Source organism: Cygnus atratus, chromosome 1, assembly GCF_013377495.2.
Source record: "Cygnus atratus isolate AKBS03 ecotype Queensland, Australia chromosome 1, CAtr_DNAZoo_HiC_assembly, whole genome shotgun sequence".
In the NCBI taxonomy this organism is placed as follows: domain Eukaryota; kingdom Metazoa; phylum Chordata; class Aves; order Anseriformes; family Anatidae; genus Cygnus; species Cygnus atratus.
The window spans coordinates 77,444,919-77,458,593 of record NC_066362.1 but is presented as its reverse complement, the minus strand read 5'-3'; the positions used below and the strand labels follow the sequence as shown (position 1 = coordinate 77,458,593).

At 41.0% G+C, this 13,675-nt stretch overlaps 1 protein-coding gene across 13 annotated transcripts in view; it reads left to right on the top strand.

The window, feature by feature from the left end:
* Positions 1-9,289, top strand: part of SOX5 (SRY-box transcription factor 5) — a 641,693-nt gene extending 632,404 nt beyond the window's left edge. For all 13 annotated transcript variants that reach the window (XM_050715320.1, XM_050715327.1, XM_050715319.1 and 10 more), the window contains 2 exons: positions 1,580-1,796; positions 5,109-9,289. In XM_050715320.1, coding sequence (XP_050571277.1) covers positions 1,580-1,796; positions 5,109-5,412 — 521 coding nt within the window. In that variant the 3' untranslated portion in view covers positions 5,413-9,289. The remainder of the gene's footprint in view (positions 1-1,579; positions 1,797-5,108) is intronic.
* Positions 9,290-13,675: the final 4,386 nt, after the last annotated feature.

The window sequence follows — 13,675 nt, the reverse complement described above, 5'->3', positions numbered from 1 at the left end:
TCCATCTTATATGTGAAAAAAATGATGTTTTTGACTCCACAGTAATGTTTGCTATAAAAAAGGATGTCCGTTGTTGCACCTCTGAATAAGGACACCATGATTTCCAATCACTTGTCTGTCATTGTGAGGCCAAGTTGGGTAACCCTTTGCACCAGAAGCCCAAACTGCAGCTTGGACTAAAGATTCAAAGAGCACTGGGGAAAATGGTGTCAATAATCAGAAGGGGCCTTTCTGGAGGGAACCAAACTATTTTCTTGCCCAGGAAGGGATAACTTTGTTCTCTGTGGTGAAAGTCTTGGGAACACAGTGAGCTAAGACCAGCCTGAGTAATAGCATGAGCTAAGTACAGCATGAATAACCATAAAAAATGAAGAAAAAGAGGAAGTCAAGTATGACATATGACATTATGGGCCAATTAAATTGAGAAACTGTTCAAACTTTTTTTTTTTTTTCTCCCAATGGGAAAATGGACTATTTTCCAATAAAGTTTTCCTTCTAGGCCACATGTTTCACAGCTTGGACCATTCCCGTTCTTTTGAAATGTATCGTACCCTGAAGTATTTCTATCGTCCATGGAAAAATCAAATAGGATAACTAACTCAAGAAACTTTACTTTCTGCTTCCATGCTATATCCTGTAAACAATATTAGTTTATAAATTTCAGGAGGTATTTGAAAAAAAATAAATGAAGTCTTCTTTATTTCCCTACCTCAAATATCCACATTAGCATAGGAAGAATGTCAGAAATCAGCCTGGCAATCAAGCTATACTGCAGCTCCATGGAGAGGTGTGCCAGTATCCCAGTGCTCTTCCCTTCATGACACATACTAAATTCTTTGTTAAGATGGAGCTGGCAGTGCTCACCAGGACTTAGTCTTGGAGTTAACACCCCACTGAGACATACAGGATAGCTTATAGCTGTTAGAGGCATTGCTTCAGGATCTTTGCAGGCTCCTGAACCCAGCAGCATACCATCTATGATCAATTCATGTTCTTCTTTTCATGAACCTGGCAACTAGAAAGATAAGTTATTTGTAATGAAAGACTAAGCTGTAGACATGTGCATATCCAGAGTTTATTCCTGATCCAGCTATGGTGAAACACAGCAATTGGATCGCAGCAACTGGGATTGCTGCCTCCTCTAGAAGAGGAGGTGAAAACAAGACCATGGCCAAAGGAAGGTCTCAGCAGAGTAGGCTTGATATACCTGAGGGTTCTCTGACTATTCCACTAAAGTACACTGCCTAGTTTTCTCAAAAGTGTCAGGGTCTGCTCATTATCAGGATGTTACTCTTATTAATCATCTGAAAAACATCATCATTTAGAAAAGTTTCAGTAAAATAGTGAGCGAAAGCTTTGAGTATCATCTCTGTCTGCCTCATGGCCATACTCAAGAGGTTTACCAGTGAAATGCAAACAAGACCTGACCCTTGTCTAGAAGCTATGACAGATTCCCAGCCCAAAGCGATATGACTGTCAGTATCTTGTTCCAAGTGACCTACTTGCTTCTCTGTCTTTTAGTGCTTGTGGATGAGTAGAACCTCATTTCTTGTTCTTTTTTTTTTTTTTTTTGTGACAGGATCTCGCTGGAAAGCTATGACAAACCTAGAGAAGCAGCCATACTATGAGGAACAGGCCCGACTCAGCAAGCAGCACCTGGAGAAATACCCAGACTACAAATACAAGCCAAGGCCGAAGCGTACCTGCCTTGTAGATGGCAAAAAATTACGCATTGGCGAGTACAAGGCTATAATGCGCAACAGACGCCAGGAGATGAGGCAGTATTTTAATGTTGGGTATGGGACCTTTAAAAACTAACACTCATTTCAGCAAAAAAAATATATATTTCAGGGAGAATTCTTAATTCACTGTGGTAAATATTATATGTTATTGGCAAGAACATTATATATTGCTAACAGAATGTGAAGCTTATACTTTAAAACAATGTGTTCCAGGAGGAAGTTAGGCAGCTAGGGATTTTTTGTTGGCTCTGCTATACGTTCATCTTACAGTTTCAGCCAACTGTCTCCTTTCCACTCTGATCATGCAAAAGAAGAAAAAAAAACTTAAGATTTTCCAATGAAATTTAAGTCTTCTAATAAAGTCTTGTAAGTACTACTTTATTATGGGATCTCAGAGGGTGTATCTGAATGGATCTATGGTAGTGACTATTAGTCCAAAAGCCAAAAATACTAGTTTGCATTCAGTATGATGTATTGCAAGTGGTCTGAACATATTGAACTTGAGCTGGAATATGGACTTGAATATCAGGCATGAAGTTGTCTCCATGGTTCATTGTGATGGCATTTGTCATATTAGGGAGTGTCTTCCAATTCACTAAGCTAAATGCTTTGTGTTGAGTATAAATTTCAAGACTGGTTCAAGTAAACTCTTAATAGATCAGCTTGATATGATTAAACTAAAATCTGCCTGGAAAACTCACATGTCTTTTCTCTCTGGAAATTCTACTTGGTTTTGATTACTACAGATCGAAAGGATCAGAAGTAATCAAATATTCTGCAGTATTTCTGTATTCACTCCAGAAAATTAAAATCCACACATTCGTCTTAAAAAAAATAAATAAAAAGCAAAAATGGCAACAGAATCAAGCCTCAGAAATAATGGAATTTATGTTCTGTTTCATCTCAGGCTGAATTTGGAATCATTTTAATATTAACTGAATTGAGCTGCACATCTCTTTAGTTAACAGCTAGAAGTAGCAATAAAGGAGAGAATATCTGTCCAGCAACTGTTAAGTGTCATCAGACTCTGTTTTAAACAGCTATAGTGTGCACTGTTATAATAAGCTGCTCAACAGAGAAATTTGAGCTGCTTAACCCTGTGGCGCTGGCAGGTCCAGTGATCCCAATGGTAAGCACTGAAACAAACACAGGGAAGTCAGCCAACGTTTGGCATCAAGAGATTAAAAAAAGAGGAGGGGGGGCCTTCTGGAAAAAGAATAGGTGGCAGCAGAGCCCCCAAAACACTGCTTATCTGGTTAACATGCATGCTTCATCATGGGAAAAAAATTAACCTTGTAACGCTCTGCATATTATTTAGCTTTCCAAACAAGGCTGACATTGAAATCAAGACATTTCTGGAGATAATTTGCACAGGGGCATCAGAGCACAGAACCTGGGGCGAAATCTTCATAGAAGTTACTGACAAAGTGGCCAGTGACCGCAGTGGGGTCAGTGTTTGATGCTGGGAGTCCCAGCACTGCAGTTGCATTCCTGATTTTGGTTCCCCATCTGCTGCATCACCCTGCACAGGTCATATAGGGCTAAACCTCCAAACACAAATCCAGCTCCTGCTCAGGCACCAAAGTAAATGATGGGGTTTTCTAAGAGCTCTCGTTGTGCCAGCTGCCTGGACAAACTGAAAACCTGCTGAAAGCCTGAGAGTGGGAAGGATTGGGCATTTTTTGCAACTCTTGTACTTAATGCTTTTAGGTCTTACTGTCCTCATCTTTAATGGTTATATGGTAAGCTCACCTCATCCTCTGGAGTGGACATTCTATAGAAGTGGAAAAATACTATTCTTAAATTATTGAATATTTGGAAAGCACTCTGAAAAGCACCATTTAAGTGCAAAGTATTCTATTGTTAAATATTAAAAGCAATTTAAGTGTGCTGAATCTTGTTACGGAAATGCTGACTCCAGAAAAACAAAGCCTTCCTATTGAATTAAGAATAAAATGCAGATTAGACCTGCTTCCTACTTTAAGAGCTATGTCTTCAGCTGAGACAACTTATACTTGTTTCAGAAACAAGGAAATAATGATTGTACTGACAGTGGCCTCGCTCGAATGGCAGGCAGGAAGTATCTGAAAATGCAGCTAGCAATTCCAGACAAATGTAAAGCTCTTTGGCAGGGAAAGGTCTTTCAGGATCACTGTACTGTGCAGGGCTTACTGTACAGTCAGGGCACAGCCAGGCAGGGGAACAGGGGAGGGTTTCATTCTTAATTACGAATGTTCATCTCAAGAGACTCTGCCCTGTCTCCTGTGGCAAGGCTTTTCAGTGCAGATGGACACACCGCTGATGACATTACAATGTGCAGCATGTACTGAAGAGTATTACTGCAATGGAATTACTTCATGCAGCAAGGAAACAAAAGGAGCATGAATTTTAAACCTCTAGGCTTGTTGGGACCCTGAAGCTTCTCAGGGAAATAAACACTGGTATAACGCAGCTAGTGTTCTTGATGCAAAGGGAATTTCTGTGGCCTGGAATAATTCGTCTTTCATTACTGCAGACAGGTTTCCAAGGCTTAGACGCTGTATAAAGGCATCCTATAGAGGATTTTCTGAAATGCTCATGTAGCTTGCTTGCTTTTTATTTATGTTTAAATAACACATGCTTCAGTTTTAAGTCTGGCTTTTCCCAATTTTGATCCACCCTGCTTCAAAGGTTCTGCTTTTCACAAGTGCCACTCACTGGAAACTATCACCTTCCAGTGGGAGGCCCTTAGTGATCACCCTGTAAGCCCATGTTGGCCCCAGAAAACCCCCTGTTCCTCTCCCTAACAATGGCCAGGTCTCTGAATAAGTGTGGAGCAAACACTGCCCCATCAGTGAGACTTTGGCTTTCTCCTGATCCACTGGTACTTCCCTACAGCACCTCCCCTTTCCAGTGTGAACTACCTAGCCCTCACTTCATTTCTCCTGTTGGCAATGTGTTACTTCTATTTCCAGTCCTGTCATTGTATTACTATGATTAGCTAAGATGTGGATTTTCAGAATACAAGTTGTTGTAAATTGGGCCACAATTGAAAGGGTGCTTGCTTTTGTCTGGCAGCTTAGGGGACACAGTTGACTCAGTAAAGTTGCATCACAGGTAGGCAAGCTGAAGCTGTGTAGTTCAGGTACAGCTACAGATGTTTACAAAGGTTGGGTTTCTTTAGCAGTGAAGTTGGTTTGGGCTTGCTGTTCATTTCAAGAGCATCAGTTGCTGAATCTGGAATACTGATAGAAGGGTTGTCATGCATGGGCCAACCAGGAGCTCCCTCTGCATCCCCGAGAGCATGTGCTATGGGCTTGCTATCATACTTACGACCCTCTGCTCCTTCCAGTATTCCAATGTTCTTTTACTTTTTCTCCATGGCAGGCAACAAGCACAGATTCCTATTGCCACCGCAGGCGTAGTTTACCCAGGAGCCATCGCCATGGCAGGAATGCCTTCCCCACACCTGCCCTCTGAGCACTCGAGCGTCTCCAGCAGCCCAGAGCCTGGGATGCCCGTCATCCAGAGCACTTACGGCATCAAAGGCGAGGAGCCTCACATCAAGGAAGAGATGCAGACCGAGGATGTCAATGGAGAAATCTACGATGAGTATGATGAGGAAGAGGATGACCCTGATGTTGACTATGGCAGTGACAGTGAAAATCACATCGCGGGGCAAGCCAACTGATCAGGGTCCAAATATCATGTGACCTACAGGACTTCAAGGAGAAAAGGAAAAAAAAATAAAGCCCCATCTGGTTTATCCTTGCCAGTGGCCAAGCACATTAACTTTCTCATACACTGACTGTTACTTTAACTGTTAGTCTTAACTAGTTGGGACATCAGCTGACTAATAGACATCAGCCTGCATCAGAAGAAAAAAGGCTCAGAAGAAAGGAAACAAAGACAACGACGACAACAACAACAGAATGATATAAGCTATGGGTAAAATAATGCCAGTAATTCAGCTGCTATACCCAAGCACTGAAGTCTTACCCGTCGACCTTTTATTATTATTATTTTTTTTTCAAATAAACTTTATGGCTGTTTGTTCTACAATGTTCTAGAAATTCTCACTCAGGTACACAGTGCCAACAAGTGGCTTGTGAATGTGTTTTGTTGTTTTGTGCTACAGTTTAAAGAGAAATAATTTTTTTTTGGTAATGCACCTGACAGGAAAGAAAAAAAGACAAAATTCCTTTTCCCCTTCTGTCTCCTCCTCCTCCTCCCTGGCATGTCTGGGTCAGAAGCGTGTGTGTGTGTGTGAGTGTGCGGGCATGCATGGCTGGCAAGGAAGGAAGTGGGGAGCCTGTTTCTGTTAACCCCAACATGCAATTATTTCCTTTCAAGAGAGGACTTCTCTTCATCAGTTGCACACCATACTGAGTCTTTGAGCAAGTGCCAAATTTGTACTACAGCGCTGAACTAGTCCAATTGCTTTTTTTTGGTTGGTCTCTGTTTTTGTTTTTCTTGGTTTCCTTTTGCTTCCTGCTCTGTCTCAAGTTAGGACAGTGTTGTATCTTAGACAATCCCTTGAAGAACCTGATATACCAGCAGCTGGTGAGATTAGACATATATTTTTGGTTTTGGTTTTGGTTTTCAAAGGAAACTGTAGGTGCCATTCTCAGGTGAAAAAAGAGAGAGAGAGAGAGACATAAGAAATTTAGAGAAAAAAATATTTTATGATCTTGGATTTTCATGTGTGCGTGTTTATGGTACTAATAAGAATAATATTGGACTATTGTGAGCAAAAAGCATGTTCCGGAATGAAATCCCGCACCCTTCAAAGGACTTGGTCTGTAAGGAGCCTTTGCTTTTCATTTACACTTCAAGTGGCAGCATATAGAACATAAAAAAAGGATTGTCCAAAACAGGATTTGTTCAGCACAGGACAGGCAGCTGGAAATGTCGCTGAGCATAATTAGGTTACTGTGATGTCCAGTTTTAATGAACTTGTACCTACGGGGTTGTTGAGCACTGATTTCCAATTCAAAAGGCAGTTGTTGTGTTTATTTTTTTAACTAGCATTTTTTCTCCTTTGCACTTGCAGAAATCCATTTTTATCAGTAGGATGTTTGTGTAGGAGGGAAGACTAATATCTATGAAGAACTTTTCGTATTCAGAAAAGGCATGTAAGAACCCCAGCCTTTGCAGTGCTAAGTTTCTCTTGCTGCTGCCTCTCACAAGTAGAGAAGTTGTCTCCTGGGCTGTAATACTTCCAGTGTTGTTCTAGAGCCCTTAGATACATTGCTTGTGCAGCTTTGCCTTCCTTGGGTAACAGCAACCAGGATGAGGGAGGCAGATTTACACAAGCGTAATGCCGAGCAGAAGTTAGCCTACTGTAATCTCAATAAGGTAACTGAATGTTACACTTTATTTCAGAAAAAGAATATAAATACAAGTGAATCATGGAGTCTCCTTTCATCTCCTCACTCTGATATTCCTCTAGAAAGAAAGGACCCAGGTTCATGTAGCAAGACAGAAGCATTAGATCTAAACCAACCAACCAACCAACCAAAACAACTACTTCTCATTTCAAGCAGCAGCTGTCCAGTAGATCCTCTCTGCCTTGAGAAAGAAAGTCTTAGGATCGTACAGAGAAAAAAAGCCTTCCTCTGAATCAGTTTTCTAACCGAGGATACCACCTTTGTGTGGCTCACTGGAAAATCCCTGCTCCTAGAGAGACTCATTGCAAGCATTCACTTTAACTTGTGAAAATAGCCCTGTGTATCTTTGTGCCAGCCAGATCCCAGCCCAAAGGTTCACCAGAAACATGGTCTTCAGTACTTGGCAACACTGATTTTGCAAATGGTTCCTTAATCAGGCAAATTTAGACCTCAGAGTAATCAGCCATTTAAATCTAGGTGCCGGGTGGAAAGGGCAGGTAGCAGGAGGGGCTGGGAAGGAGGACGTGGGGTCTTCCTTTCCTGCTGGAATACCACTTGAAGTGTAACTTGACCTCTGCAGACCTTGTGCAAAGCAAACAAGAAAATGCCGTTGAAGAGTTAGGACAGTAATCTGGCGAGCGGTTTGGACGTGTGTTAGTTTTACCCTGCAACATCTGTTTTATTTTTCTCCTTGTTTTTGCTTTTTGATGTCCACCTCTGCCTCACAAAAATTCTTTTCTATTTTCTCTCTCTCAGAAGATTTGCTCTGAAGTTATGCTTGGAGTAGCTGATCATATCCTCCATGTCAGAGAGGGTTCTTTTTGTATTTTATGACTGTGTTTTTTTGTTTTGCCTTTTTTTTTTTTTTCAGTTGAACTGCCTCTTCTTGCTAGTGTTGTAATGGTAATTATAATAATAATAATAATGGTCAGCTGTTCCCAGATTAGTAAATTATGTATAATTTATTTTATTCCCTCCTTCCTTTTTTAACTTTATTTTATTCTGTTCTAATTTGGCAGTGCAGCAAATGAAGCTGTTAGGCTATTTAAAATGGATACCCCTCCCCACCTTGCCTTTTTATATATATATAAATATATATATATATACATATGAAAACAAATCGCTTCTTCTTCTGCTCACATCATTCCTCTTTCTGTTATTTTAATTTTGGCCCCAGCCATGTCAACTTCTGATGTTTATTATGATGGAGTGAATTAATGGGAGTGTTGTTTTCAATCTTAATTAACTTCTGCTCTCTCATCACTTATTTTAGTTATTTAATTACACCAGTCATCTAGAGCCAATTTTTTTGAAGCACTCTGTTTGGATAAGAAGGAAAAAAAATAGGCAATTGTTTTTATATCATTATTATGTACAATGTGAAAACAGATATTTGCTCCTTTTTTTTTTTTTAACTTTTAAATTTGTTCCCTGTCTTTGTGAACAAATTACGTCTGACTCTCGTGGGTTCACCTCACATTTGCTGTATGCTTGATTTCCACCACGTTATAGAGACTCTCTGGTTTAATTGTGTAATGTTGGGCTACCAGAATACTTTGTTTTAGCTCCAGGTAGGTGCCACCGCAGCAGGCATGATTGGAGCAAGTCTTGGACATGTGGGCTGGAAAGCCGGCCTCGGTGAAGTCGATGGAGAAAAGGCTCCTAGACTTCAACAGGACCGAATTTCAGCCCTGTGCTACGTCAGGGCTGCAGGAGATGCTCTGGAGATGCTCTCAAGGTGGCCCCGTCCCAGTCGGCAGGGTCCGTCCCATGCCAGAGGGCGGCAGGACTGAGCTCTGCCCTCATCACTTACCGTGTTCGCCTGAGCTAAGGCTCCGATGAACGCTGTGTTTGTTACCTGCACGTTTCCATCTGAGAGACTGCGCTAGAGCCTAGGGTTTGGTCAGGCTATTGGAATGGGTAGCTATAGCAAACTATCTGCCTCCTGCATCTGGATGCTGAAACTGATGCAGCAATGATGAAATAGGAAAAAAAAAAAAAAAAAGAAAAAAAAAAAGAAAAAAAAAAGAAAAAAAAGGCTCTAGAGTCCCAAACCAGCAAAACACTTGTGCCTGTGCTAAGGTTTTGCTGGATCAAAGCAAGAGCGCCCATAAATCCTTTGGCAGTAGAAGACCAGGTTTGAAGACGAGGCCCTATTTGTCCCTCTTTCATTTCTCAGAAAAACGAAACAAAGCCAAACATATATTTATTAAAAAAAAAAAAAAAAAAAAAGGTCTTTTTTTTTTTTTTTTCCTGGGTTCTCTGCCCTAGATCATGTAGGCAAACCAGGTTAAAAGAGATTAGGGTTGTATTAACCTACAAGCGCATGGAGGCCCTACCGCCGAGCTAGGCCTGGCTCCCCCTGCCCTGGGAGCCTGGCGAGCGAGGTGCCGGTGTGGGAGCTGCTGCAGGCCAACGTGCCACCTCCTCCTCGGGCAGGGGAGCTGCGGCTTGGGAGCTTACAAAACAATACCAGCAGTGGGGAAAAGGGGAAAAGAGGAAAAAAAAATAAAAACTGAGGCACTTGCTTCTAAGCTCAACTAAATAACACAGAGTATATCCTTTTTCAATTTATTCATGCCTTATATTAGTAAAATAGGATTTTTAAGTGCATTTAACATCTTTATTTAACCGTTCCGCTGTATTAATCAGGCCCCCAGAAAAGAACACTAGCTATTATTATAGCATTTAATTAGTTTTGTAACCAAATCCTCTTATTACGAATGCATATGGAAGAAATTCTTTCTTCGAAGACATTATTTCAAAGATTTGGTTACTGCAGTAGACTCTCTCTTTAATTAAATCATTTTTTAGAAAGTAAATTGTCTTTAACCTTTTTACAGCACATTTTCAGAGCTTTTTCTTTTTAATCCAAAGAGATGAGCTGTTATTGTCCCTGAAGAAGCCTCTGACATCACATTTGTAACATCGAAAATAATTATACTCCGTGGAAACGTAGACCTTACTTAGCAAGAATTCATCTGCTAGAATGAATGGCAACTATATAATATCTTGTGCGTTTAAGGGCATGATTTATCAGATAGGAAGTATTTTTGTCTGCCCACTTCTTGATAGAATCATATCTTCAATTTTGCAAAGAAATGTGTGTAATTCACTGGATGTGGATTCAAGTGTATCCTCAATTCACAGGGCATGGGCTGGATGTTTAGCTTGGTTTATATTTACATTTTTTCAACTTTATCTTAACTTGTCAGTTTCCCAGATTGAAGAACATGTCAAGTTCATTTTTTTCTACTGACTGATTTCTCTACTCCCCAGTGTTTTTGTCACTGGTTTGCTGAAACAGTATTTATATAGCTCCATTGGCTCTAAAGCTCTTACTCCTTCTAACGTTTTGGATTTTACAAGTGAAATGAAAATAGAAAAGAAATAGAGACAATCAAATGCCTGGAGCTTAAAACAAAGTATGTGCAACCTACCATCTCACTTGAAATTTAATAAAAGAAATAATTATGTAAATATAACATAGAGTTATAGATTTATATTTTGTTCATAACACATAGTGTAATATAAGTTGTATATTTTCATGTTTTGGTTTTATGTTATCATTCATGCCACAATAAATAAAAAAAAACAGGAGTTGATGTACTCTTTAAAAAAAATACAATGTGGGTTGCCACCATCCTGGGTTTTTGTTTTTGTTTTTCGTTTTTTGTTTTTGTTTCTTTTGCATTCCCCTTTTTCAGTATTATTGCCCTGCAAGGCACCAATAAAACAGCAAATGTGTTCTTTACCTATACTGTGTTCTGTTTCCCACTTATTGTAGCAAAGGTTGTGCTATTTAATTTTGTTGTCAGGAGAACAAAACACCTATGTTCGAGGAGGAAAACAAAAGGAGATTTAGGTTCAGCTTTACAGTCCACTCCAAAATTCAAGATTTTCACACAATCACAGGAAAAAAAAAATCACCCCATCTTTAAAATACCAGTATTAAGCTAGAAGAAAAAGGTGGTTCCTGAACAATGTAGTGCAGTACTGCAATGACAGGTACCACTCACTAAGCAACTTCCAGTTCAGAGAGGACTTCTTATATGGGGAGGTGTGAATCCAGAGGTTTGGCACATGCCCACCTTTTCTGCTTATGTTCACTTCCTGCAGGTGTATCTGTTCAGATACCAAAGCAAATTCAGGAAAATACCCAATTATAAGCACCGATGACACAAAGCTATGAAAAAAATAGTCGTGCTTGTAGTTAGTCAAAATGTCCCAACATGCTGCCTAAACAGTTCATGAAGTTTTGACAGCAGCATATGGCACAAAGTGGGATGAAATGAATTTGTACCTGTTTTTGACAGTAAGTTATTCTGATGGGTGCTTACTCTCGAGTGCCTACGGCTTGACAGATGCCATTCTATGGTTCCAGATTTCCTAAAGGGGAAAGGCAATATTTGGGAAAGCAGGAGGTGGCACCTGGCTGATGGAAGTCCTACAAACCTGCCCATGCTACTGTTGTTGTCCTCTGTGCTATTCTTGGGAGCAGGGTGGCACCTAAAACAGCATCCCATCATAAAACCAGAGGTCCATTTTGGCAGCCCCATGATACAGCCTACCATGGGAGGCTCAGCACCCGAAATGCCAGCATCCTTTAGCCCCTTAAAATCCCTTTGTCCTTTGCATATACATCAGTACATGATGAGGGGAGCACTTGTCTACCTGACAGAGGAACAACCATGGCCATGCTGGGCAGTGTGACTGTCAAGTTGTGCCATGGTGCACGTTCAGCACACTTACCAACAACTGACCTGCTACTGGAGCCAAGACGTTTCGCTTCTTTGCCCTTTCAACAACCATGGCCCTGTAACAAGGACTACCACTGCCAAAGCTGTCTGACTCTACCCTTGCTGACATGGCACCTACCCCTGAAACACCACTAATGCCTTGACCTTCTCACTGCACACTGAGACGGAGGGACACATGGTTTTCAACTTAAGTGGGCAAGGTCAAGATTTGTGAAAAAAAAATGGAGTGAAGTCCAGTTAGACTCTAAAAGTGCAGCCAAAATTTTTTAAAAAGTGCTTAAGTGATATCATGGTCTAGACTTGGGAAGGGAAATGATTCTTTCACTAGACAAGTTGTGGTGGTTTTTTCTTTTCTTTTCTTTTCTTTTCTTTTCTTTTCTTTTCTTTTCTTTTCTTTTCTTTTCTTTTCTTTTTTCTTTTCTTCTTTTTTTCTTCTTTTTTTCTTTTTTTTCAAAAAATGCTAAAGCATTGCAGCAATTGCCTGTAGCAGGAAGGAAGAAAATGAGGATAATTATGACATTAATCTATTTAAAAAAGAGAGACGTGTGACAATTAGCGCATTCCTACCAAGAAAGTAACATACAGATATATGTGTGTAGGAAAGTGAAAAGCCCCCCCCAAAAAAGCCATGAAAGGTTATGCAAAAGCGTGTGTGCACCATGAGGAAACACAGTGCTGCCACTTCAGGATCAGCAAGAGAGAGTGCGTGAGAGCTTGTCAATAAGCCTCCAGTTAATAAATATTCAGCAATACTGTAGAGAAGCAATGTGGGAGATGAACAGGCAGTGGCGGTGAGGCCAACCAGTGGAAAGCACATGCTGAAAGGGTATGGAAAGTCTTCTGAACATATTTATCAACGTGATGAAGTGCATGCGACCAGCTGGGGGCGAGGCTTTGTCTCCACCACATAAACTTGATCTGAAAGTCGAGGCAAAAGAGACCTTACAGGTGCCCCTGGATGCCAGAGGCAGCATGGGAAGTTACTTAGGCCACGATCAGGCCTCCCCGTCCCCACCCCTGTGTAGGCCAAGTCAGATAAGAAGAGGGTCAGTACACCCCTCTGCAAAATCCCAAACACTCCAAGCAGGGAGTCCACCTGCACAGCTGGGTCTTGTCTGCACTGGAATGGTCCATACAGAATTGAAATTATGATTAAAAGAAAGAATTGAAAAAGTAGTTAAAAATCTGCCAGCCCCTCATGGGTGAGTGGCTTCTTGAGCTAAATTAAACTTGGTTTAAGTCCTGGCTATCCTTTTAGTCTTAGTTGACAATGTTGGGAAGGCGGGAGGAGGGCTGGTCTGTCACAGGTAACGTAACCTGCTTGCATAGGTACTGTTCTGGCCACGTCAAGGACCATTTGCTAGCACAGAGTATTTCCAATAGAAAATGGCAATTTTGGGGTAGTTTCAGGCAGCTGTGCTGGTGCATCGGCACCTGTGGTTGGTGTCAGCGGCACTGGTGTAGCAGCATGGGATTGAGTGTGTGTGCATGAAGGCAAGGGCTCAAACTAAGCCCTCAAAAGCCCCTCCTGCCCCCCTGCCAGAGCATCCCCTCACAGGGATTTGTGTCAGTTTAGCTTCACGCTATCAGCGCAACTTTCACAGGCAGTGAATGCCTAACCCGCCAAGGATAAATCAATGCCTCCTGTTGTATTTAGCAGAGATATGACTTAAATACATAAGTAAATCAAAGTAATTATTTAAAATTAAAATGATTTAAGAGACTTAGTCTGGGAGAATGGCGTGGTGGTAAGAGAAGCGGGGTGGAGAGGCACAGGACTTCAGCAGGCTATTCCTGACTCTGT